The following is a 26,195-nucleotide window of genomic DNA, read 5'->3' as shown; positions in this document are numbered from 1 at the left end:
AATCTGCCAGTTACTAACCATATTTCAGAAACCAAATCTTAACAGATATCTCGATAGTTTGGAAAATATGCACAATGACTAGGTTAAAACTGAGTTTTCCCAGCTAAATGATCTTGCTACTGGTTTTCTTAACAACATCTTCCTATCTTAAAACTGACTTATACAAGATTCATTACTGATTTTGAGCTTATAACACTGATTGATGAACAGAGAGGTGCTTTGCTTTCAGGCTTTTGTAATTTTTTAACATTAAAGGTCAGAAAGAAAGATATCTGAAAGGAAAAATGTGCATAGAAAAAGAGCCAAGCGGTCTTCTGAGAAGACAGAGACTGAAAAATATGGTATATAAATTGCTGCCACCTGCTGACTTGCAGCGTCCACTTGGAACTATCACAAGACAAGGCCTGGTCAATAGAAACACCTGCCATGCTGCACAGCTGGTAAAGGCAGTGTATTACAGATTGCTGCACCCACTTTGCTTAACACAGTGACATGAGACGCCTCACAGGTTGTCAACAGCACTGCCTAAACAAAGATGTCCAAGTTTGGTGTTTTGCTAGAATCAAACAGTTCATCAAAACCACAAAAGAACCTCAGCTGTAGCAAAGAAAACACCTCAGACAAATGCGATACTTGTTTGTTTGTGTTCATACACTCTCCTGCGTGTTGCTCAACAAGCACAACTGATCAGTTGCTGGCAAGACTGCCAAGGGATCCCAAGTCCTATGTTCACCAGCCATTCAGAGCATTGTAGAAGAACTCCATGTCACTTCCAGGCTGCACAGCACTCTGGACAATCAGATGTTGCTTTGCAAATGTTTTTTTTTTTTGCAAATGTTTGCTTTTTTTGCAAATTTTTTGCAAATGTTGCTTTGCAACATTTCAGGGAAACTCTGGGTGTTTTGGTTTTCAACCCTAGCCACAGTAAATCCAAACACTGCCAAGCCAATGTATTTATTTACAAATGTAAGACATTGCTTTTCTCTGCCCACCTCTTATGCTGAAACATAAACAAAGTGGCTATGTAGCTATTCCACAATTATGCACTTACATCATCCAGTGTACTGGTTATTTCCCATCCTGGTTTTGCTGCCAGGTGTGTCAGTGCAGCTACATTGCTGTAACTCACATATGCCTGAAACATAAGATCCATTTTTGAATATGAAGGGATAAAGGTACATTTCACTAAACATTCCAGAAATTAGATGCTCTTTTTCTATCATTACCCCTCAATCGCAAACAAAAGAGTATTTTCCCGTAAGTGTTTTCCTTCCACAAAACACAGTCCAGTAGTTTCTGAATTAAATACCCTCAGCAGCTAGATTATGTGTTTACATGGCTGTTGGCAAAACCACCCTAATTAAACAACAACAAAATACTACTTTCAGCTTCTCCAACTATAAAGCAGTGCAGAAGAACTGTGACCACCAGAGAGATAATACAGATAACCTCTCAGACCACTAAATTAATGGTTTTGCCCATCTTCCTCCAAAGGAATTAATATCTACTAGAAAATTAACCTCTTCATTGCTATCAAGCTGTGGTCTATCTTGGCAATTGCTTTACACAGCAGGCTCAGAGCAGAGAAAGTGCAACTATATTCATTATTTATGCTTCACTACAGTGGATGGAATTCTCATTTAAGCACTGTACAAAGAAAATTCAGCTTTAGAGTCTTAATGATAGGTTTTATTTTAATATTGAATAAATATAAGTAAGCTATTTTTATCATTGTGTGCATATTTATATTTATTGTTTTGCAGAAAAGAAATGCTGCTTGAAACAGTGGAGATGCCATTGATAACAGCAAATCACCTCCTGCATTATAATTCTAAATTATTTATTTTTTTCATGGAAAAAGACCTGGTAAAATTTCTGGGAGCCACCGAGATCTTAAATGCAATGAAAATTTAACAAAAACACCTGACACTGAAATAACATGTAGGGTGTGTACAAATCCACATAAATTCAGGTTCATCACTATTCTTTTCATGGCACAGGCACATTCTATGGCCTAGCATCTCCCAGCCAGAAACACGTACCACTTGATGCAGCATATCTAGGAATGAACATATGTTTTCACCTATTTCCCACAGAAACAAAGTTTACACTTCTTCACTGTTCATCTATTTGTTGCTGTTGCCATGTCTCCCCCCCCACTTTTAGTATTTACTAAATGGTCTGTTGTGGTTTAACCCAGCTGGCAGATAAAACAACCACACAGTCATTTGCCCACTCCCCACTCCCAGTAGAACGGGGGAAAGAATTGAAAATGGAGAAGGATAATACCACTCGTGGGTTGAATAATGACAATTTAATAGGACAAAAAAAAAAAAAAATGATGATAATAATAATAATAAACAAAACAAATGATGAACAGCACAATTTCTCACCACCCAAAGTCAATGCTCTGCAAGGCCCTGACCTGCCCCATCTCCCTCCCCCACCCACCCCCCAGTTATATATGGAACGTGACATCGTATGATATGGAATATCCCTTTGGGCAGTTTGGGGCAGCTGCCTTGGCTGTGTCCCCTCCCAGCTTCTTGGGTGCTCCCGCCTCCTCATTGGCAGAGCAGGATGAGAAGCTGAAAAGTCTTTGACCACTTGGCAACAACTACAAACATCAGTGTGTTATCAACATTCTTCTCATCCTAAATCCAAACCACAGCACTAACCAGCTGCTAGGAAGAAAATTAACTCTGTCCCTGCCGAAACCAGGACATGGTCTCCCTCCAACAATTTTTGAGAAAGTCAGTGACTAGATAAAGGAAAAAAAACCCCAAGCTAACTAGTTCCTCTACAGAAGAATTCAGCTTTTGAAAAGCTAGGGACACTGGGATATAAACCTGCAGGAGACCTTACAGCTCAGCTGCTTAAGGGACAAATTGTTAAAAGAGTCTTATAGACATTTTTTATATTTTGTATGAAAATTACTCTTAAATCAATAGTGAGGCATCCACTCTCTTTACAGAAACAAAAAAAGAATCATCTTATTACACATTTATCCATTCTTCCATTACTATCATAACACTTTAGTACAGAAGGTCCATTTTGGAAACTGATATGGCTTGTACAACTGGTTTACACACCCAAAAAGTATAAAAATACACCGTTTTATGCAGGTAGACAATAGGACACGATCTATAGATTACCTGGTTGCTTCTGTCCCAGAGATCAGAAGGTTTGTCTTCTTTAGCAGACAGCATGCATTTTCTAAAACAGAGTTCCAAAGAAAAATAGCATGAATTGGTTCTTTACACTTTCTTCTATATACACTAGAAACAATCATTTCTATAGGCTTAAGTGTCTTCTAAATATTTTACAGGTATTCTACCAATTTTCAGTTGCAAGACAGGTTTGCAATAACTCATTTTTCTTCCCAAGAAAGGCAGGGATACAAAATAACCTATAGAGCAAAATATTTTTGAGATGAGTAGCCTCTAACCATTATTTGGAAGGCTAAGCAGCATAACAGTTATGTTTGAGATGACTTTGACTACTTAACAAATGAACACTTTCTTAGACAATACATTACAAAATAAAGTTTTCAAAATCGAGTTCTCCTTGTAACCCAACTATACCTGGCTAGTCGAATTCTCCTTCGGGCAATAGCTCCATGGTATCGTCTCATACCATCCTTTATAAAAAGTAAACCAGACAGTAATTCATCTAATTATTTTAGCACACACTCTAAAAAAAGACAACTAAAAATTATCTCTTACAGATGGACAAATGCCAGAGATACATTAAAAAATAAATAAATAATCGTACTCTGTACATTGCACTTTCCCCAGATTAATCTGAGTCAGTGGTTTACTTTTGACTTGACAATATTCCTTTAAGTTTGCAAAAACAACCCAATAAAAAAAAGTTGTATCACAGTAGCATACTCCTAGCACCTTTTGGTCCTACACCAGCGGCAGCTGGCTGGTGCACCACACACATTCTATTCTTTCTAAATGTGCCACCCACCAAATAAACTACTAATCCAATTCATCATCACCTGATGTTCAAAGCACAAAGGAAGCGTGGAAGAATTCCTATTTTAGTGTACATGAACCCAGGACACAGAGCAGGCACTGTGCAGACAGATGTGACCTGCCCTTCAAGGTGGCAGGTCTTTTCTTTCCCTTTTTATTACTCTGCTAAGGTGGATTTTTTTTTTTTTTTTTTTTTTTTTAAGCACAGAAGTGGCCCAAAAGCATACACCACACCAAACTGCATTAAAGATCAATAGTACTTGTTATTTGGAAGGATATGCCACTTTGGGAAAACTTTTTCTCTTAAGAGCCGACATGTAGCTTCTGGATTAAGAACTTCCAGATTAGTGTACCTCAGCCTTCTCTAAACCAAGGACTACGTAATATTTTTTGGAGACATCTCTTGCCTGTTTTGTAGACCACTGCCATAACAGCCGTCACTTTCAATCAAATGACCACTGAAAGTTTAAACTACCATGGGCACATACTAATTTTCCCAGATTTGTTTGCTTAACTCTGAAGGAATGAGTGTACATGTTTCTATCTCGACACTTAGGGTTTTTTAAGAGGAAGAGTCAATTTTTCCTCTTGGAACAGTGTGTAATGGGCAGCAGTGAACCTTACCGCCTGACCTAGTGCATAAGACACCTTGATTTATTTGTCCAGTTGCCATCCTAAAAAAATGTAAATTCACTGAGGTTAAATAATCATTTAATTTCTGTCTATGCTGGCTCTGTAAAAATCTCATAATTGGAGCAGTAAAGTTAATGACAAGTGACATCACAGCAAAAAATTCAACAATAATATTCAAACTGCTCTGCTTCATGAACCACTTTCACGGAAACACATGCTGAGATCTCCGTGTCAAAGGAACCATAGAGCCCATCCACGTGATGGGATTTGATGCCTACAGACTTCTTTTTTAACTCTATTTCTCATGTTCATTCAGGGCTTATAAAAATAATTTTATTCTCTGAACACTGAAGAGTTTCAGTCAGTTTTTTGCTGCCTGGGCAGCTTCTAGTCAGTGAAGATTACACAAGACAGATATAAACAGGTGCAAAAATCTGCAAAAAAGCGGATTCTTCTTCCCTTTCTGTAACTACAAAAATTCTAATGATGACTACCCTCCACTACACCTCTCAGTTTTGGATGATTGAAGTTAACAATGACAAATCTCTCACCCAAAGGCAAACATTTCATTTAGAGGTTTTCTCTTCTGCAAGAAGATGCATTTCAGTGTACAGCCCTGTTTAGTCCTTGCTCTCCCAGCAACGTTATACTGACTGGCTGTGTGACACGCACTGTGCTGGGTTAGACCACGTAATCTCATGTACGCATTCATCCTACTCCTGAGGATGAGAGCTGACCTTTGTAGTAGGTTTGATTCTGGGGAAGGTGAGCAGCTCTCCTTTGTCATTCACAGTGTTAAAAATGAGAAATGCGCTGTTAATATGCCGTGCTTGGTCCTTGATCCATTCTTCACAGTTATAAGCCTCAACACGGACACCAACCTCCACACTGAAATAAAAGTTTAAATTAATTATTGAACTACTACAAATGATGCAGAAGCAGCCCTGAGACATACTAAAAAGGGCTGCTATACACTTTCCTGTGTGCAGGGAGCCCAATTCAAATACCTTCTGTAGCATGCAAAATAAATTACCCAGTCTGGACTGACACATTTCAGAAATAAAATAAAAGGTGGCACTAGATAAATAGCATTAATAAAAAGAGCAAAAATTGAGCCAAGTAGCAAAATATGAACACCAGTAAGCATACTGCGAGAACAGACAGCAAAATGAACAGGATCATATTGATTTGACATTCAGCAGAAGCATAGTATGAAGGTAATTCATGCCCTGCTAGCATTCTGCGGGGACCAAATAAAATATACCTACGAAGAAAACAGCCACAGAACCGCAATGACAGGGTAACATTTGTCCTGTGCACAGAAGCTGAAGGAGGAATTACTTTAGCTTCTGCCTTCTTGTGGCTTGTCTCGTTACACCTCTTGCAACTTCTGAACATGTCCTTCTGCTGCAACAGGGCTCCACATAAGTTGTGTCACACCACTGGCATAACAAGAGGGTCTGTTGTCCCAAAGCGCCATTCCTGTACATGGGGAAACAGCCTAGCAGAGAGGTGCTATCCCTTTGCCAAAGGTCAGAGGAGAGTCATTCTCTGTGTGGCAAACACAACAATAGCCCTAAAACTGCAGAGGACATAGTGCATGCATAGGAGAGAGAAAGAGAGTAACCATTAGCAGGCAGGATCTATGCAAAACTGGTCAACAGCTGCACCACTAAATGCCAGGAAGCAGGCGTTCAGTGTACCAAAATCATAGTGTACCATATCATTCATGCATACAGTGACCATATACTCAATTAAAGATAAAATTTCAGCATGAGCTGTAGCCATTTATTCCAAACTGCAACTGGCAAACCCTCATCCCTGTGTATACCCAAACCAACACTGGGAAGAAATAAACAAAACAAAACATGGATTTTGCCAGTAAATGGCTATAAATAGAACCCAGATCTGTCAAAAGATGCCAAGATAGGAAGATCCTAGCAGCAAGCTGAAGCCTTCTGAAAATTCAAAGCTGTGGGACCAACTCATCCTTTGAAAAGCCCTGAATTTCAGAGTGGTATTTATGGTCTGAGTTTGCAGGATTGGGATTTGGTTACAAATGATCTTTTAATTGAAAGTGAAAGTCAGAGAAAAATTTTTTTAAAACTTGAACTGAGAAAAGTAAAAAAAAAAGCACATATAGACAGATATATACATATATCCCTCAAAGTTCCAGCTGAAAAATAATTCAATAACACAAATCCTACTGATAGCTGAAACTTGAAACATGCAGTTAGACTGGTGCTGGAGAAGTCAAGGAAGACAAGCAGATGAGGAGCTTTACCTATTCTGAAATATATTATTCACAATTGCATTGAAGACAAGGCGGTCACCCACGACGGACGGTCCCCAGAATTTAAACATATTGACTGATTTCAAGACGGGATATGAACGACAAAGGCGGCTGAAAAAGAAAGCAAGAGAGGCAGAGAGCAAAACGTATGGTTGTGATAAAGAACCTCCTTTGTTATGTTTGAACTGGGTAGTGATAAGAGCAACCAGGTTTGCACCACCTGGATGATCACTGTATTACACTAATTTATTCCAAAACCTACTGAAATACAGTTAACATGTTCAGATCCAAGAGCACATAATTCAAGCTTCAAACATAATAATACCACTTGTGTCATGCTGTTTCATTTTCAACACACTTTACAAACACCAACTAATTAAATCTCACTGCTTGATACTACCTTCTTTTGGAACTAGACCATGAATCCCTTACCTACAGAGTAACCACTTACTTCACAGAGTTTCATTAATTTCTATATGACTGCATGGGGAGTAGGACACTACTCAGTACATAAAAAATGCCAGATCATAAAGCCTTTAAACAATTAAAAGAAACCTAAGCAGAAAGGTTGAGCACCAGAAACAGTATTCAAGCTAAGCAATGTCAATCTATCCTTTTTAATATTGGTACTTTTCTGCTTGTTTGTCAGAGGTTTTCTGTTAGTGTTACATGAAATAAGAATAAAAACCAACTCATATAACTGCCGAATGCACAGTTGTTTGTGGTTGGGTTTTTTTTTAAATTTGGTCTGGTTTACTAAATTATGTGCAGTTCGCTACTGGTGCTAAGCTAGGAAACTTATCTTTGCACATACAACAGGATAGAAAGATGTTAAACTGATCACTCATCAATTCAGAAACACATAACTGTTGGCTAAATTTCAAAAGCTGAGGGCACTATAGTGTATTACAAACACAAAAATCTCAGTAATTCTGTTACCTCTGCCCTTCCAATTGCGTAGCACATCCACTCACCTGTCTGTCTTCTTGCAGACCTGACCCTGTACTGTGTTCAATTGCATATAGTCTGACCCAGTTCAGCCAGGTTGTCCCACTGGATCTCTTTGAACTGCTCATGAAATAAGCTGTAGCCACTTGTAAAACTTTGGTGGCCTAGTACAGAAGATTGTCTGTGCCAGGTGAGTACGCCTTCCATGAGCGTTCTAACAAAGCTGCTCTTCACACAAGTACAGTGGACAACCAGATGCATGTCTGATCAAACCCAGCTACATGGCTAAAGGAAAAGTTTTGCAATACTGTGTTATCTACACTAGGGAATTCCAACAACCCACCATTTTTCTGATCTTCACAGATGTTCCAGAAAAAAAGTGTTCAGTACAGATACAGCTTAAGGGTTGGTGGAATTGGGAACTAGCTTGCAAGCTGTCCGGAGTGAGCAAAAATCAGTTTTCTTCAGCACTTCTAAACGCAAAGCCCCACTCTTGACAGGGATCTCTGTGCATCACATGAATAGGGAACAATATACAATAATACAATGTATTTTCAGACTTTAAAAAAACACACTCTATCCTCATGCATGTGTGCAGAACTCCTCAGTAAGAATCCCATATGCACATTGGAGAATAGATTTTTCATTGTGCAGTTTTTAAACTTGAAAATACAATTTTGTAGTGTTCTTAGCTTTTAACTCAACTGCACTGTGCAAACTAAGGTACCAGTATTGCTAAATGCACACAATTATCTGTAGCTAATTAATTGACTGGCTCATCTTTTTAATAGACTAATATATTCAAATGACTTTGTAATTTCCTTAAGAATAATTTGCTTTTCTGATTTAAAATGCTTAATGGTGATCTTATTTCTAATGTTCACTATAAAGATGTAAACATAATATTATTGAAAATAGGAGAGGAACAAAACAGAAATTTGGCCTAAATATTCATTTTTTCCTGGAAAACTGTGCCCTGAATGCTTTTACTGCAAATGTAAGAAATAAGAATGTACAGATCCAGTTCAAAATAATATTAGCAATATTTAAATGTCATTATTGCTATCTGCAAGGTTTCCGTTAATTGTCCAGCCAAAATAGTGGAGGGAGGTGGAAGGGGAGAAGGAGGATGAGTAACATTTAAAATACCCTTAGAAATTTATTTTTCAAGGGTTAGCCCTCCTCTTCCATTCCTCCATCAGAGTTTGTGGCCATAGTAATTCTAAACTGGAACCTTTGAAGATCAAGTCTAATTGTGAGTGGCCTCAGAGAAGGTTTGTAGTGACACTAGCTATTTCTCAAGCATAAACTACAAAAATCTCTGTTTTCAACAAGCCTCTGTCACCAGCTACTATTCCTCAAACTTTCAGCATGATGAATCATGTTTGACATTCATTATTTCAAAGAAATTTTTTTCACTACTTGGTTTGCTGATGTTTTCCTTCTCTTTTTAAACGTAAATGAAATTCTTACTAGGTAAAATTTATCAAATGAAAACAGGTAAAATACTTTGGGTCATATTATGGCAAAAATCCTTTGAAGCCAATGAAATTACACACTGGGGTAAGGTCAGTGCATTCTAATGTCACTACAGCAAGTTGTTTATCCAACCACTACAGAGAATCGGTTGTTATCAGTACAACTACTGGCTACAAATCAAAACTATATGAATAATGAATGGAGAAGTCATTTAATTATTAAAGTTAAAAAGCGAAAACATATCTAACATCCCTGCAGTGAATTAGGTTATTTGGTATGCAAGCAGAATTCAAACTGAAACTCAAGTGTTGCTTCCAAAGCAGCTTTGTACAGCGTCCAAGAACAAGAAGGGAAAATAACAATGGTTTGATTTCAGGGGAAGAGAAATTAAATTATTTTATGTCTAGGTCATACTGATAAGCAATACTAGGCAGTGTCACACAAATGCTTCGCACTTATTACCTGAAGATGTCAGAGCCCTTTAAATTGCTAACACTATTACAACCTGTAGTATGTGGTACTCAGAGAGACTGAAAGGCAAAGTGACTTGCTGAAGGTTATGCATCCATTCTGTGTAAACACCAACAAACCAGAACCTATTTCTCCTGATTCTTCTTCTCTGACATTTATTCTTTCCTCTGGCATAATGATCTAACATTTCAAAGGCTGTTCATTTTTGGATATCAGTTGATACAGGGTCAGTACCGGTTTTATCCTGACTTAACAACTAGCTCTAGTTTAAAACACTGCACCAACCACAAGGAGGCCAAGTTTCTATTCCTTTTCACAATGCTGACTTTCTGCAGAGATTCTCAGGAGGATAACATAGCCTCTTTTGCCCTAGGGCCTGCATATGTAACAGAAGAAGAATAATATTTGACTCCCACAGTGGTGTGTCATGCTGTGGAAGCTGTACCACATAAATAGTTCAAAGGCCTCCTGCAATCTAAGGAGGAAGAAAAGTCACAGAAGTTTGGATCTGTATTTTTCATAAAATAAATCCCTGTGAAACTTTTAATATTAAAATCATTTAGAACCATATGTAAAGACTATGATGTAAAAAAGTACCTTGCTGAAATACTTGCCACTGTTTCCATCCAAGCCATGATCTGGCCACCAAAGGTGTTTCCATGATGGTTGGCATGAGGAGGCTGGACAAGCTCGATACTCTGTACATGAGTAAGGTCAGTTGAAACTGCATCTTCCTCTTCAAAAGTATCTGAAATGTGGCCACAATGTATTAATGGATTATTTCAGCTAGCAACTCTGACAGCCAAGAAGAAAATACCCCAGTTACTGAAGCGTGTAATTTGCTTCAGACACAATGAAAAGAAGAAAAAAAAAGACACAGAAGACCTCTGTTCTTTGCAAGGGAAGCAAGATGCTGAAGATTTGCTCTGTTCTTCCAAGAGGCATAAGAGGTGGGGGATGGTGCACCCCACAGTCTATCACAACACAGTGATCCTTCCCAGCCCTCACTATATCCTTCAAAGAAGCTGTGTCAGAAGCAGTTATTGTGAAAGTTGGCTAGCTGTGAATGCAGGCAGCCAACTGCCTCAGCGTGTGCTTGTGATTATTCATGGTTGCTATGCATGACCTCTAACAGATGTTGTCAGAGCAGTTTATCACTTATTCAAATGCCTTTTGTAGACTTTGACCACTGTGTATGATGGGCACCTGTGCAAATGTGTCTAATTAAGGTTAGAGTATGACATGATTATTTCATAACCTGTTACAAATCTTGTGATTACCAGAGACAATATAGAACACAGGAAAGAGAGAAATATGGACCTGAATCAGTAACCACCACCCATTATCTGACCATCTCCAATTCCACTTTCAAATGTTTAGCTGTACATCCTCACTCTGATCTTTGTTTTTTTCAGTTATATTTTGCAAGAACAGATTTAGGCATGAGATGATGTCAGTCAATTCAAAAGTGCATATCTGCACTAGAAGCTACTTGACCTCAATTGTACTTCTGATTTTTGCTGTAATTAACTAATTTTGTGATTATATAAGTGTGTGGATACATTTGACTAACTTGCACTTTGGACCTGCTTAAGTTGTTGCACAAGATCCACTCAGAAGACAAACTTCACTTTCTGGATATGATGTATACCTATTTTGCTACCTGGCAGCCTTTACATACAATATTTTCTTCTCTCTTTCCCCTATTTTGCTTTTTTTGTCTTCTTAAGGAGGTGAATTAGTGCTAACAATGATAATATCCTTCAAGAAGTTTCCAGGCAAGGCAATGGAAACTAAAATTATCAACTTCTTTCCTTGTATTAAGCTCTCTCCTACAAGACAGTTACCATGAAGACAAATAACTTGTTTCCTTGTAGCAAATAAGTCTCTTCACTTCTACACAGTCTTACTAAATTGTTAAGACTGGAATTCATATTTACAACAGGTTTCATCTTTTCTCAGTAAAACTGCATAATGACTGTTGTTTATACATGGAGTTAAGGCTCAGATTTTCCAAATACCAGCATATTTCTTAATTGTTGTGAATAATTTATTTTTCAGAGGAACACAGAAACTTTTGAGCACAACTGTCCTTAAGAACAGAGATTACTATCAGAAAAAAAGATCAACTTGTTCCTTGGCTCAATTTTTCTAATTTGGTCATGAGGGGTTTAAAATGTTTTTTACCTGCTTTGACCTCCATGAGGTCCTTCCTTTCTCCTGCTTGTTGGGAATGATCTCACAGCATAAACATAGTTCTTAGTGCTGTCTTGCAAAGACACAGCCATAAGCCTGAGTGAATTTTATCCTTCCATCTACATTACAACTAGCGTCATAGGACTGTATTACCATATTGCAAAGTTCTGTGTGAAATATTAAACCTTACACATATAACCTATATGAAGATCTGCGTTTCACATCTATTTAATGCATGCTTGGCCTTCAATCCTGCATTTTTAAATCTGGAATTTCTGAAAAACAAAGAAATACCACTCTATTAGAATAACTGTCTTACACACCCTTACAAATCTGGCACACGCTTTTCTACATGATACCACAACATCAAGGAGCTCTACTCAGATGTTTTGTCTGCTTTTTTCCTCCCTTCCAGCTGCCCGTAAGTCATTTGTTCCATCTTCTATGTTGACCACAGTAATCACCTTCCTTATTACTCTCCTGCATTAGGTTCTGAAAGACCTGTTCATAGCCCAGTCGGATTCTTCTTCTCTCAATAGCCAGGGTGTGCTCCAGGTGGTCTTCTGTAGACAGAAGCTTTACAGGTTCTAATTCAATCTATGAAGAAAAAGAAAAAGGAAAAAAAAAAAAACTTCAGAATGCCATAATCATAACAAAGTGCACTTTGAACTTAAAACAGCATCAGCATTTTCTACAATCTTTGGCTATCAACTGTTCAAGATGACAAAACCACCAAATGCAAAGTTAAAGTTCAAGAGATTCTGCATTATCCTTTCAGAATAATGTTAAAACATGACAAAGTGCTTTTAACTGCGAACATGCATGAGAGCACACACAGTTTAAGACAGTTCTCATTTAAAAAAAGGGAAAAAGAAAAAAAAAATCTTAATATGAAGGTTTGAGTATTGAATTTTTGTATCAGAAAAATAATCCAGTCACACTGATCAGTGGTGTAGTCTATGGGAAAGTGTACCCCAGAGCCCACTCCCACTCACCACACAAATAGTCCACTCCCTCTTTCCAAATTCACTCCATACTCACACAGCCTATTCCATCTATCTGAGGGTCTATTTTCAAAGTAGCACTGGTTTTCTGAGGTGAAGGAGAAATGCATGAACACCCAGCACTTGGTGCAGCTTCAGATTCTATACGTTTATGCCCCAAATGCTACTTGTGCCCAGGGACACACCCTTCTCTTGCCAGGATCAGAACTTCTCCCTTAAGTGGAAATTGCATGTATGTCAGCCCAATGACAAACTGAATCCACATCTGTAATGGCTTAATAAAATTATTACATTCAGATAAATACTGCAGAGGTGCCACTGAACAATCACTTTGTGTGATTTATCTACAAGGTCTAGCCTCAGAAACCTTAAAATAATGCACAAGCACTGCAACACAAACAAATTCAATATTTTGTATCCTGCAGTGGTGGTGCTAATATTTCTCAGTCTGTGAGTCTTCACTCAAACTCCAGTTTCCTTGCCTCCTTTCTGGCCATCCTCAAGAGCTTCCCAGCTTTTTCCAGATGGCCCAGTTAAAAGATTAAGATGGTGAGTGCATACTGTTGCTCTCTGCAGAATTTTAGCAACGGTTGTTCGGAAAAGTGGATTTGAAGAAATGTTCTTTAATTTCTCAAAGATTTTAATTTGTGATGGAATTTGAACTGAAGTCTCAAACTCCGTCTGGGGCATTCCTGTCTTAAGCCTAATCTTAGTTAATCATCACCAATTTAATCCTGATTTAATGTCCTTGGAAATCTGGGCAAAAGGTAAATGGGTGGATGCCACGGATATGATATCAAACCAATAATAAACAATCCTTACTTTATACTATTTTAGTGCTTTTAGGTTAACCAGCTCAGCCATTACCCTTTTAGAGACAAGCTGGGCTTTAGTTTTGGTAAAGTGTTACAATCTCTTTCTTCTGTAAATTGTAGGATATAATTGCAGAAGAGAAAGCAGAAATGATTGGATACACTAATTGCTTATGGGAAGACTGCTCTCTGCCAATCTGCAGTGGATGTTAAAAAAGCAGATACACTGTGGTAACGCATTGAACAAGACAGGAAAGTCAGATACATGATTCTAGTCACTCATGTTCAAGAAAATAGACTACTACATACAAAGGGAGTTTAATAAGAGGATCTGAGGAATATTTGGCCTTTCTCATATGAAAACTTTAAAAGAACTGTGCCTGTATGGCACAGAAATGTGAAAGCCAAAAGTGCCATGACTGATTTCTAAATACCTCTGGGGAGCCAAACAGTGGGAAGAAGAAACAACATTGGCAGGAAAACTGATTAACATAAATGGCAAAGAATTAATATAGATTGGAAGCTAGCTTAAAAATAATGTCTTCTACCTGAATAGTGATGTCTGAACAATCTCCTCAAAATGGGGGAGCAAAGGATAAAGAAACCCCAGCCCCAGCACCCTTGCAGGTTTCAAGCTGTATATAGATAATCTTCTGAAAAGGAGAGAGACCATGCACAGGGATCTCTCTTCCAGAGCCTCTGTCAATATTGCAGCCATTACAAAGACACCAGTTCTATTACTACCAAATGTGCAAGAGAATTTTTTTTTTTGTTGTTTCCACTTTAACAACTTCAGAGTAGAGATGTGGAAAAAAATACCTCCATATAGTCTGGGCTTCATGCTGTTCTTCTATTATTGATCAGAATAAACAGGTATGAAAATTTTCCTGTGTTTCATAACGAGAAAAGCTGGCTTATTTCATAGAAACTCAGTCCCGGCAACTTGAAGCAATAGAAGAAAGACATAAAGAATACCTTTCCACCACCAACTGCTTTGGCTACATATGTTGCATATGCCACACTCACAATTTTTTCAACATTAGTCAAAACATCCTGCACTGTAACCTTAATGCCAACCTACACGGAAGGAGACAAAAAAAAAAAAAAAAAAAAAAAAAAAAAAATGATTACATCATTATCAATTGACTTGAGACAAAATAGTGCCTTTTTTATTGAATTAATCATGTCCAATCTCTTAAATCTAAAATAAAAATGGTAAAAAACCTGCTTTGCTATCACCGATACATCTCTGAACACATAAGAACATCACAATATTTGCTGAGCTCTGAGAAGCTCTTTAGTGCAACAACTGTGTATGTTTGTTTAGCATCATTTGTAGGGTAAAATAAAAAATAGGACAGATATTTAGGTTTAGCTTATGGATATCTCTTTCCATTTACTTGCATGCAATTTGGAGTCCCCATCTGAATCTTTTGAAGATCTCTATGAGCAAAAAAAATGTATATAAACATATAAAACACAATGAAACACTTGAAGGTGAAACACTGTATTTGATCCTGTGAGACAGGCCTGACACGCATCAAAGTTTCTGATTTTCTTCTAATTTTTAGAACCTTTTGGAATACATTCTCTGTGAGATGCATTACTGCCATTAATATTAATGAGAATTGCACTCGGGCACAATGCAGAGAAAAATACTCTTAATTTTCAATTCTGATTTCAAGTAAGTGATTGGGCAATGCATTGCATACTTGTTGCAATATTAAGAGTAAGAACGTGTATACACCTGAGATAAATATTTTTGTATCAGAGATTTCAAAAATACTTAGAATTCCACCTATTCAAGTGGATCCTAGCTCTGACCGAAAGACTGCTTAGAGGTCCAATAGTTTTGGACTGGACCAACACCACCTATCCCATCCTGTCCATTACATCTACCAAAGATTTTAAGTTTTCAGGGTCCAGTTTCTATTTTGACATGGATCATGTTACAGGAAACATGCAATTATAATAGTCATTATGAAACCAGAGTTTCATTAGGTAGTGTTATTGTTTAAATATCTGTACAAAGCACCTTCTGAAACAACTAAGACTGGATCTATGTTGCATTCCTCTGCTCATAAATATCATTAGGAATGAGTGATGATCTCTTACCTCCATGCTGGTTTTGAATGCTCTGTTCACCTTTGCCTTGATGGTAATAATTTGTCCAACCCTGTTACGAAGAATAACATCTTATTGTATGTAATCATGCAGCTTAATAAGGGTTTGAACCTGCCTCTCTAAGTATTCCTAATAGTAGTGAAGAAAATCTCATTAATCAGTCTGTGTCTTCCACACTGTACTGAAAATGCACTGAAAAAGGTTTAGCACCATTATTTGTCAGTCAGACTTCATTCATTCATTCATGCTCAATAACGATTTTAGTCACTCAGAAAACTGCATAAGCTTAATACTAACATTCCCTCTCCTTGCTGATGTCTGTATGATGTCAGGTGTGGTCCAGGCCCCAGGTCCCCCAAGAAATTTCGGCCTGCTTTTGCTCAAAGGCACATCTTGCTGTGAGTTACACCAATTCATTGAGTATATCTACCTGCAAAACCACACGAGATATACTCCATGTGCATTCTCTAGCACACAGATACATGCATGTGAGGACCAAATGTGCTCTTTTACGTCTTTGAAGGATGGGGAAAGAATTCACTTTCCAAATTTTGGCCAAGAACAGGGCTGCAGCATGTCCATTCTGTTCTAACAGCATACCTCTGAACAGCTATTCTTTCCCATTTACCTACATAGAATTATATCTTTTTGCCTACAAAGAATCAAATTTGAATGAGAAAATACTTTCACTTTCATTCTGAATTTCTTAAGTACCTGTTCTGTGTTGATAACAAGAGTAACCCTTGTTTTCAAACCCTTAATATCCTAACACAAGGCAATGCTGAAAGGATGGAAAGCAAGCAGTTTCTCCTAAAGTTATCTTATTGAGCAGAACAGTAAAAAGACCTGATGTGCATGGTAAGTAAGAACCATAGCCAAAATAACTGGGCATCGGGCCACTGACTGACTTAAAACTGCTAAAGGTAAGTCCCAGAGCAGGCAAAGTGCAGCTAGCTACATCTGAAACTGCAAAATATAACTCAGGCGACTTGAGTACCTAAGAAACAGACATTTACAGCTAAGGATTTGGCACAGTTATGATTGCAGTTTATTAAAAAAAAAAATTCTTCATAATTTCTTCTTAATTTAATGAATAGGGTTTTGATGTTTAAAGGTAAGGCTTTTCTTAAATTGCTTCTCTCAATGCCAGAACATCAAATGAATTGTTACCAAACACTAGAACGGGGAAGAGGAAACCTGCTCCTTAACAGTACCAGACAGGAACAACCAACTGCACAGAAACTTTCTCTTTCTTGTTCACACTCAGGAACACAAGTGGAAGCCTTTGAGTAGATGGGAGCGGGGGAAATGGTTAGAGGAAAGAATTAAGATCATCTACAGACACACAGCCCTCAGTACCTTTTGGAAAGCATATTCAGAAGGAGTTTTTCCATTATTCACTGCAAAGAAAAAGCACAATCACTAACCTAAGAGTTCTAAACTGCACAGCTAAGGGAACCACTAGCTCATTTACAAAAAGGAGAGTGTGTTCAGAACCATAACACAATATAAAAGGCTTTAGAAAGCTTAGAGACAGAACTCAGTGAAGTACCCTAAAATACTTCTGAAGACTCTGTCACTAAACTCCCCAGAGGATTACAGTAACACAGCAGTAGAGGTAATAACAAATACAACGTGAAAAAAGACAGAATACATTAATTAGGTAAATTCTGTGATTGAACATGACACATGCTGATAGTGACTGTGAGGCTTTCCTTAAAAGAGGGAGAGTTCAGTCTCTCTGCAGATGCTTGCAGAGAACGTCACGATCCCTGTCAAGAGCATCATGACGCTGGATTGTCCATGAGGTCCCAGCAGGAACTGCACAGGTCTCTACCTCAGGCTTACTGGCAGGCCGCTACTCTTCTGTACAAAGATTGTTTATTTCACCTTTGTCAGTGACACCTCCCTGGTGACCTCTCTTCCTCCGTGCAAGAACATTGCATAAGAGAGGTTGAGAGAGGTAAGCCTGGGTCTGTCCACCTTTGAGGAAACTGCAGGGTGGGAACAACAGAACAAAGCTGGATGTGATCTCACTCAGCCTGAGACACCAGTCCTGCATGCAATAAGGCGGGTTTGGACTTCAGAGACATTACATTCCCTGAGTGACAGCTCCCCTGGTGCTCCAAGAAGTCTATGTAGCTGAACTCACGTTTCATTGTAGAAAAGCACAGTCCTCTGGGGTCCATGGCCTTATCAGAAAATAAAGACATCAGAACTGAGACAGTCAGACAGTATGATAGGGAAATGCCTTTCCATATACTTTCAGGAACTGTTTCAGAATGAAATGGTTTACAGTATATCGTGCATTCTGACTTTGTCCAAACTGCTTTATTTAAGACAAGGGAGATGATTGGCTGGGGCATTTAAATAGATACATAAGGGCAGAGGTGACAGAACACCACACTTTCACTTGTACCTGGCAGAAAACTTTTAAAATATATCAGAACAAATGGAACATGACTCACATATAGAGCACTAACAAAATTTAAATAAATGTAATTTAAAATCAGATGTTCTTACTATCACTGAACTGCTGCATATTAAAAGACAAGGAAGAGGGATTTATTTGTTATCATCAGTTTTGCAATAGATAGATTTGTGGCAATCTCTATTTCCATGTCAGCTGAAAAGAGATATGCACAGAAGAAGTAATCCTTACAGAATATTTGTTAACCTAAGTTAGGTAAATGAAACCTCACAGTAGGTAACTTACAAAACACCTTTTTAAGTTACTAGAGTGAGTTACAAGATTTCTCTTATTTATGCAAGATGTATGTATAACCAACATGATTTGGCAAAATTTAGGAAATTTCACAGTAAGCTACAGGCAGGATGTTAGGGATGACCTGAGGCAGAAAAATAATTACTGAAACCACTTCACAGTTACTAGGCTTGCACCCTAAATTCTTGTTAAAAAATAAACATTGGCACCACAAGTGGAAGGAGAACTAGAAACATATTTGGAAGGAAAAGTATTTTCATTATATTTTTAGAAGCTCTGTTCTGGTCTCAGAAACAAGAGAGAAAATTGCTCTGAAGCTACTGAAGTCTGAAATACTATGCCTGAAAGAAAAACATTACCCTGACTTCATTTGTAGGACTCTTTGATTACAGTTTTCACAGAGAGGATTTTTTCCTAAGGACAAAATTAAAAACAGAACAATTACAGGCAGGACAAACACTTTAAAACTAATTTTGTAGAACAGATCAAGAAATTCTCTTAAGTTCTAGATTCAGTATGACCACATTCACTTCTTTGTTACTGGTTATAGTTCTCATCCTAATGGCCACTACTCTAAAAATCTGCTGTTCAGAAGCGTGAGCAGATGCTTAGTTCACACTGGTGTACTGCAAACAGTTTTAAATTGACATCTGATAGTCAATGTTGCTTGGTTCACACTCAAAACAACTGCATGTGCATTGGTCTGTGTAACCAGGTCCATCCCATCTAAGCACTCATTAATTTCCAGATTGCAAGGTGTAAAACACACACAAAAACTACAAAATAATGGCTTTAAGTTTCTGTAAAGATATAGTTTAGGAATAAATGTGCTATTTCCTCTCACAGTGTCTTTTATCCCTTGGAAAATCAAGAAAAAGGGTTAGAACAAAAATTAAGTCTTGAGTTATCTTGTAGACTCACTCAGTATTTGGTGATCACAAATACAAAACATTCGTTTTGTTACATGAACACATTTTTCAAAAGAGTTGAAAGATAGAGATGGTAAGAAATAAACTGAAAGCACTTGCAACAATAAAAAAATTCATTCGATAAGTGTTATAGGTATGTATTCCTTATTTAAGAGATATGTAATGGCCAGCAGGATTCATTTTAACTAGAGTCAAAGATCACCGGGCCATCAGTTCTCACCTGGCATGTAGGTTGCCAAGTGAAAGTAATTACAGTTTATTTTTGACCTGTAAAATTGATCTGTTTTCAAGGTGGGTCAGGCTATCACAGATAGAAAAGAGCAATTTTGAGACTTAACCCTGAGACTCTCGGAAGTTCATTGGCCTGCTATCTCAGATTTTATAATGCCTCAGTTTATCTCTGCCAAATAAGAAGCTCTAGAATGAAAACATTTGATTGTTGTTAGCTTGTTTTATACCTGGCAGCCTCTTCAAACTGTATGTCGTCCATGGACGCTGTCACACAAGACATACCAGCATGTTTCTCAGCTTCAAAAGAGACATATGAAGACACAATTACCACATTGCATTTGCAGCAAACTAGTCACCTATATACTTGTGCATGAGAGACAGAGATGAAACACAGTAGATCTCAGTTCTTCTTTTGATCACCCTAAGGCAAATCTGCAGTGGATCCCGGGGCAGGGGGGTGGGGTGCTAAATAAGATTAAAATTAATATTTAACATGAAATAAGGGTACTATCAGGAGATGAGACTCGATGAAGATACTGATCCTACTCAGTTTGATTCTACTTAAGGTCTTTCTCTAAAAAAGAACATTCTAATAAGGGAGAGCTAACAAACATGTTCCAGGACAAAAAGAGTCACAAAGCATTAACAAGCCTACAGAAATCTCAGCAATCTCCCTCAAGACAGGATGTGGAGAATATCAGCTATATTAAACCAGCATAGAAGTTTTATGTCAGCTGAAGATTCTCAGACACAGGAGAAAGATCTACCAGCTTATTAGGATAGTTACAGCAGTAGAAAGCTGGTAAGTATGTGCTCTCGGTGCTGTACTAAAACCACAGGAATTAAATAAAAACAAACAAGATTTTAAAAAATCAAAACCAAGTGTTTACTTATTGTAAAATATTTTTACCAAAATTTGAACCGTGTTCTTCATCTCCGTAGGATGCATTTGGTTATGAAAAATAATGCACCCTATTTGTATTAATTATGAAAGTTAATTTGGAAAAGGTAAACATCTTTACTGTTAATATTTAATAGCCCAATAGTTATCTTTTTACAGCGAGTTATTGTGATTATTTATTTGACCATAGCACCATAGTTCCAAGTCAGAGGCTAAACCTCCACCACATTAGGAGTTGTATAAACACAGGGAACTCCTGCTCCAAAAAGTTTTCTGAGCGACAGAAGCAAAAGAGAAGACTATCAGGAAACCTAGAAAATAACATTGCACAACAGGCAGGAGTTCTTGCTCCCAAGCAGCCCAATATTTTTAGTGAGCATCAGAAGAAAAAGCTTGGATGAATTAGAGGATGGTGCATGAGTTTTATCAGTAGCTGAGGAGTTGATTTTGAAAATATGAGGGGAAAACACATGAAGGCACTTATCAGAAAAACAGCAAACTGTGATGAAAGGGAAGAGGTCACTGACAACTAGGAGGCTGGAGTCACCACTGTGATAGGTAATGCAAGGTGATGAGTAAGATGGTGATAGTCACAAATAGCCTCAAAAGTGAGGATCACATCTAAAGCAGCAGGATATGAAATGAGGAAGGTGCAAAGCCCAGGCACTTGGAACTGCACCAGCTGGCATTAATGCGGGTGAAAGGCGGTACAGCCAAACAAATCCCCTGCTTGGCATGTTGAGTTTGCTGTGACACAAAAAGCAAAGCAAGGAAAGATGTTAAAAATCCTTTGTGTGCGATGGGATTAGCCCTGTGGTGTGAATGACTGCTGCTGTCCTAAGCCTAACCAAGTAAAAGCAATTATGAAAGTGAGCTCTGGTGGCAGATTTGCAGCTGATGAAGATCATCACAGCTTAACTGAACTCCAGGGAGCAAGGATGAAACATTGTAGCAGCTGAGGCTCTGCCACTTCAGAGCAGGGACTCGCGTTCAGGGGTTGCTGAGATGAGTTCAGAATGCCTCTACAAAAGGCATTGTTAAGGGGTAAATTACTGAAGGGTTGAAATCAAGTAACTCCTTCATGATAGAATAAATCTAAAAAAAAAAAAAAAAAAAAAAAGTTATCCTATTGGGAAGTTGCTGTATACTAGGTAGTTTCTGGGTTGTTGTGTGGGACAAGTTCTCCAGGATCCCAACTCTCTCTATATAGGAAAAGCAGATTACGTAAAGCTGCACCGAGCGCAGCACACACCTACGCAGCAAGCACACCACGGTCACCGCGGCGCACGGAGACGCCATCCAGACATGAGTTCCCCAAATATACCCGCTATTCTCTGCAAGGCTCATTATGGGCTGCTAATGTATGCAGCTCTAGTTGGAAACGGAGTTCAGTGACAGCAGAGATGGCAGAGCCTTGGGTTTTCTTAGTGCTTTACATGCGGCTTTCACTTCTGAAGTCAGCTGAGGGGTTTTTCAAAGTTTTTGAAGCTGAGTTACACCAGACACAGAGCACTCTGCACGCTGGTTGGATTTGTGGTTGTTTTTTGGTTTTTGTTTTTTTTTTTCCACCCATGCACCCGTATTCTTAAATTAGTACTTTTCTTTCTTCTAGTATTTCTATTTTTTCCACCCCCTTTTCCCCTCCACTGCTCTCTTTTTTAATTCTCCTCATGCTAACTGCCCCCGTCAGCTCCTTCTTCGCTCTCCCCTGAGATCTGACGCTCCTCTCCAGCCCCACAAGCTCTCTCACTCCCTGGAAGCCTGTTCCTAATCTCAACCCCCAAATCTCACACACTCCCCCCGGCTGAAACCTTCCCTCAAGCACCCCCTCCCCCAAGCTCCCCAGGGGCAAAATTTCGTCTCCTCCCCCGCCTGTCATCGGCAAACACCGGGACGGGGCTACAGGTTTTCAGGAAAGGAGACGCTGTCCTCACGCAGCCGACGAGTTTTAGGCGCATTTCTGAGGGGACCTGAGGGTTCAGGGCGGCCCCCGGGGCAAATGGCGGCGGGGGTGCTCCTCCCCGCCGCCCTAAAGCGACGCTCCCCCCCCCGCCGTCAACCCCTGCCCCGCGGCGCCCGCCAGCCGGCGGAGCCGCTGCCGCCCCTCTACCTGCGAGGCAGGCGGTGGTGTCCATCCACTTGAGGAGCTGCCCGGCGCTCAGCTCCCCGCGGTGGTTGGCGTGCGCCGGGAATACGGTCTGGCACATGCAGACATCACTGCCCGCCGCCGCCTCGCACGGTTCCATGACGCCGCGAGTGAAGGGGGCAGCGGCGGCCGAGGCTCCCCCGGGCACGGAGAGACAGCGCTGGCCTGGCCTGGCCCGGCCCGGCCGCTCCGTTGCCTGCAAGGCTGGGGCGGGTCGGTCCCGCCCCAACGCCCAGGGCTGAGGTGGAATCGCCTCCTCTGGCGGGGGCCGGGCCGGGCTCGCGCCGCTGCGGAGAGGCGGGAAGGAGTCACTGGCATGAGGAGAAGAGGGTGCCAGGGCGCGTACACAGGCCCCGCAGGGGAGAGGGGAGTGGCAGGGGGGCCATGGCCTGTTTTTACACCCGGCTGCGCATTTCCATCCCCTGTGGCTCCTGCCTTGGTACCTCTGAGGCCACCTCATGGCCTGGTGTGACGACGGCATGGCGGCTGAGAGCCTGTGCCACTGGCGGGTTTTGGCCTTCAAGTCACCACTGAAATATTTATAATCCAGCTAAGATTATTATTTTTTTCCCTTTTGTTGAAGTCTCACTCGCTCATGTCACCACCTTGACAGCCTGGCAGATGGGCCCAGGGAAGACACATTCCCATCTCCAGACACTGGTGAGCCCGGCAGAGAAGTGCCATGGCCTGGTGAACCGTTGTCACTGCCGGTACGGACATTTTGACACCTACTTCTGTGGCCCCGGTCACGTATTCACACAGGAGTTAATAACTGGAGACCTCATGGAGGGCTTTCCCCCTTACCTCCTCCTCCTCACATGGCTGGTAAGGTACTGCAGGATGTTGCTCTTGCAGGCTATAAAAATATAAGCACTACTCAGAGCAATCACTTTTGAATGGGTCAGGAAGGTCGATGTTTGACTATTGCTGCAGATACAGCATTATTACTATTGAAGGCTCGAGCACACAGAGGGTGATTTGGAGATGCTCACAGACTGCGCTTGTCAGCTGTTAAGGCAGGATGCATTGCTTCAATGTAGCAGAGTGTGTAACCGGTAAATGGTCTTTAAGTAAAGACTGCAAAGCTTATATTTGACTCGGTGCTATTTCTCCACATACACACACAGGTATTGTAAATAGCATGGCTTTCAATAAGGAAGCAAGACTGTTTTCTGTAGCCTTTCCTTACAGCCTTTCCTCTTTATCATCTAGCTATGACTTGTTACCCACTATTCTAATGACAGGCTTTCCATCTGATTGAAAACATACATAAATGAATTTATACCATGACTGCTTGTTCATTCAAACATTGTTAAAAATCCAGCTTTAACCCATAACAGCCAGGAAAATTTGAATTTTAACCAACCTGCCTCACCAAGATAAGAGTTTCTCAGTGTGGTAGGGATTTTTCTTCCCACATGGTCTGTTACTATCATTGCCCTACAGCAAAATCTCTGTTTCTTTGTCACATACTCTTTTAGCAAGCAACAAGGTGGCTGTACCATCACACTAGTTACATTCCAGAGGATACTGGCTCTGAAAATCAGCATGCTGTGCTGTTCCCTAGATTTATTTCCATTCTGTTGCATCCCCAAAAAAGTTTGTACTGATTTCTCTTTCCTTCTTTGACTGGCTTCTGTGAAGGAAACAGACTCTTTGGAAGTGGCAGTGGCAGAGCTCAGTCTTGCTACCTGAACAGGGTTTGTAAATAGTATGCAGCTGGTATTTTCTCCTTCCTTGTCTGCTCAATCCAGATGACAAAAACTCAAGTATCAGCTTCTCACACTGTGGATCTAGGATCTCAGAAGGAAGAGTCTTTAAACAGAACTAAGCATTTTTCTATTAAAAAAAAAAAAAAAAGTGTTTTGCCTGTCAAGGCCAGTAATTTGTAAACTTGTTTTCAGATTTACCTTGTCATGCTCATTGACCAGGCTTTCTTTTTTTATGTTATTTCTCTTATAAGATAATGTTATTTGTTGTTCTTTCACAAGTAGCTTTCACCTCCATTTAACATAGTCCCAGTAATCAGGTGTTTGGCCCATAATATATGTTTTCTGCTGTAAGATTAGGAGCTAAAAAGCTGTTAGTATCACAGAGAGGTAAAAGTAAAATCTAAATCTGCTTGCATGTAAAACTTTCTGAAGTATGTGGAAGAGTACATGCTTGGGGCGAGTGGTCAGCAGACCTCTCAGGCTATATGGAGGTGTTTTAGAGACACAAAAAATGTAACTTCTCTCATTTCTGTTGGGGTAAGGGAAATCTGGTATTTGAAAAACACACCTCAGAGCTGTACATACCTCTTGATTTCTAAGAGAAGGATGTCATTCAAAGTATGTCCTTTGGAAGTAGGAGCTGCCCTGGCAGAAAGAACAGGATACAAATGAGCAATGCACATCGCTTCCACTGCTGTAGACACTTGGCAGACACATCTAGAGACTAAGGTGAGGGAACTCACAACCTAAAATGCCCTTTTCACAAACTACCCTCTGCTTTTGTGAGCTGTGTTTCTCCTGCCCTCCAGCTTCTCTTCTTTGATGCTGTCTGTTGCAGTAACAGACTCTAATGTCCGTCTTCCCGTTGGCTTCAGTGACTCCTTTCTCTGCAGTCCCTTATAATCCTTTAGCTTCTTACACAGTCTACATTGGAGTAACTGAGTGTTTTATAGCCTTCAGTGTTATTTGTCCTCAGAAAATACCTACAAGGTCAGTACCGGTCTTTCACAGCTGAAAAATTACTGAAATTAAGTTACTAGCCCAGGTTCACAGAGATCTATGCTTTTGAACAGTTTCCCAGTTGAAGAGTACCTTTTGTGGCACAGTAGCCTATACCAGCACCTCTGGCATCACCACCAGATGAAGGTGGCTGGACAACACTGCATGGCTGAGACAGGCTCTGGGAAGCATCTTTGTGAACCCTCACATTTCTCTTTATTGACGCATACTGTGGTGAGAGGAAGAAATGGTAAAAGGTAGATGGAGGTTGCCTTACATTCAAACCCATACATCACTCAGTCACCATCTTGGTGAAATTTTTCTTTTGAAATGAGAACTGGTGGTGAATTAGAGTGAGCTCAACTTCAAAAGTTTGGTTAACTAACTAAGATATTGACTTTCTTTCAGAATTGTTGCTTGCTAATACAGTTTTAAAGTTTTTGTCAATAAATGATTTGCAAATAATGGCTTGAGGCTTCTGATGCTAAACTGAAATAGTAAATACAACATCAACAGGTGTAGCACTGCTTTAAATGCATTTACAAAGAAAAAACAGAATGGATATCAGGTTATCATCTCCTAATAACATGCATTTGTAATAGAAGCAAC

The 26,195-nt window shown here is 39.6% G+C and overlaps 1 protein-coding gene across 1 annotated transcript in view; it reads right to left on the bottom strand.

Annotated features, from left to right (window-relative positions):
• ACOT12 (acyl-CoA thioesterase 12) overlaps window positions 1–23,078 on the bottom strand; it is a 31,788-nt gene extending 8,710 nt beyond the window's left edge. The window contains exons 1-11 of the mRNA XM_075740366.1: window positions 22,840–23,078; window positions 20,056–20,125; window positions 15,935–15,995; window positions 14,795–14,896; window positions 12,468–12,600; window positions 10,405–10,555; window positions 6,901–7,020; window positions 5,354–5,504; window positions 3,585–3,640; window positions 3,156–3,216; window positions 1,052–1,135 (exon numbers count right to left, since the gene is read on the bottom strand). Coding sequence (XP_075596481.1) covers window positions 1,052–1,135; window positions 3,156–3,216; window positions 3,585–3,640; window positions 5,354–5,504; window positions 6,901–7,020; window positions 10,405–10,555; window positions 12,468–12,600; window positions 14,795–14,896; window positions 15,935–15,995; window positions 20,056–20,125; window positions 22,840–22,975 — 1,125 coding nt within the window. The 5' untranslated portion in view covers window positions 22,976–23,078. The remainder of the gene's footprint in view (window positions 1–1,051; window positions 1,136–3,155; window positions 3,217–3,584; window positions 3,641–5,353; window positions 5,505–6,900; window positions 7,021–10,404; window positions 10,556–12,467; window positions 12,601–14,794; window positions 14,897–15,934; window positions 15,996–20,055; window positions 20,126–22,839) is intronic.
• Window positions 23,079–26,195: the final 3,117 nt, after the last annotated feature.

This window comes from Balearica regulorum, chromosome Z (assembly GCF_011004875.1).
Source record: "Balearica regulorum gibbericeps isolate bBalReg1 chromosome Z, bBalReg1.pri, whole genome shotgun sequence".
NCBI classification, from domain to species: Eukaryota; Metazoa; Chordata; class Aves; order Gruiformes; family Gruidae; genus Balearica; species Balearica regulorum.
The sequence above is the reverse complement of the archived record's forward strand: the minus strand, read 5'-3'. Positions and strand labels throughout refer to the sequence as shown.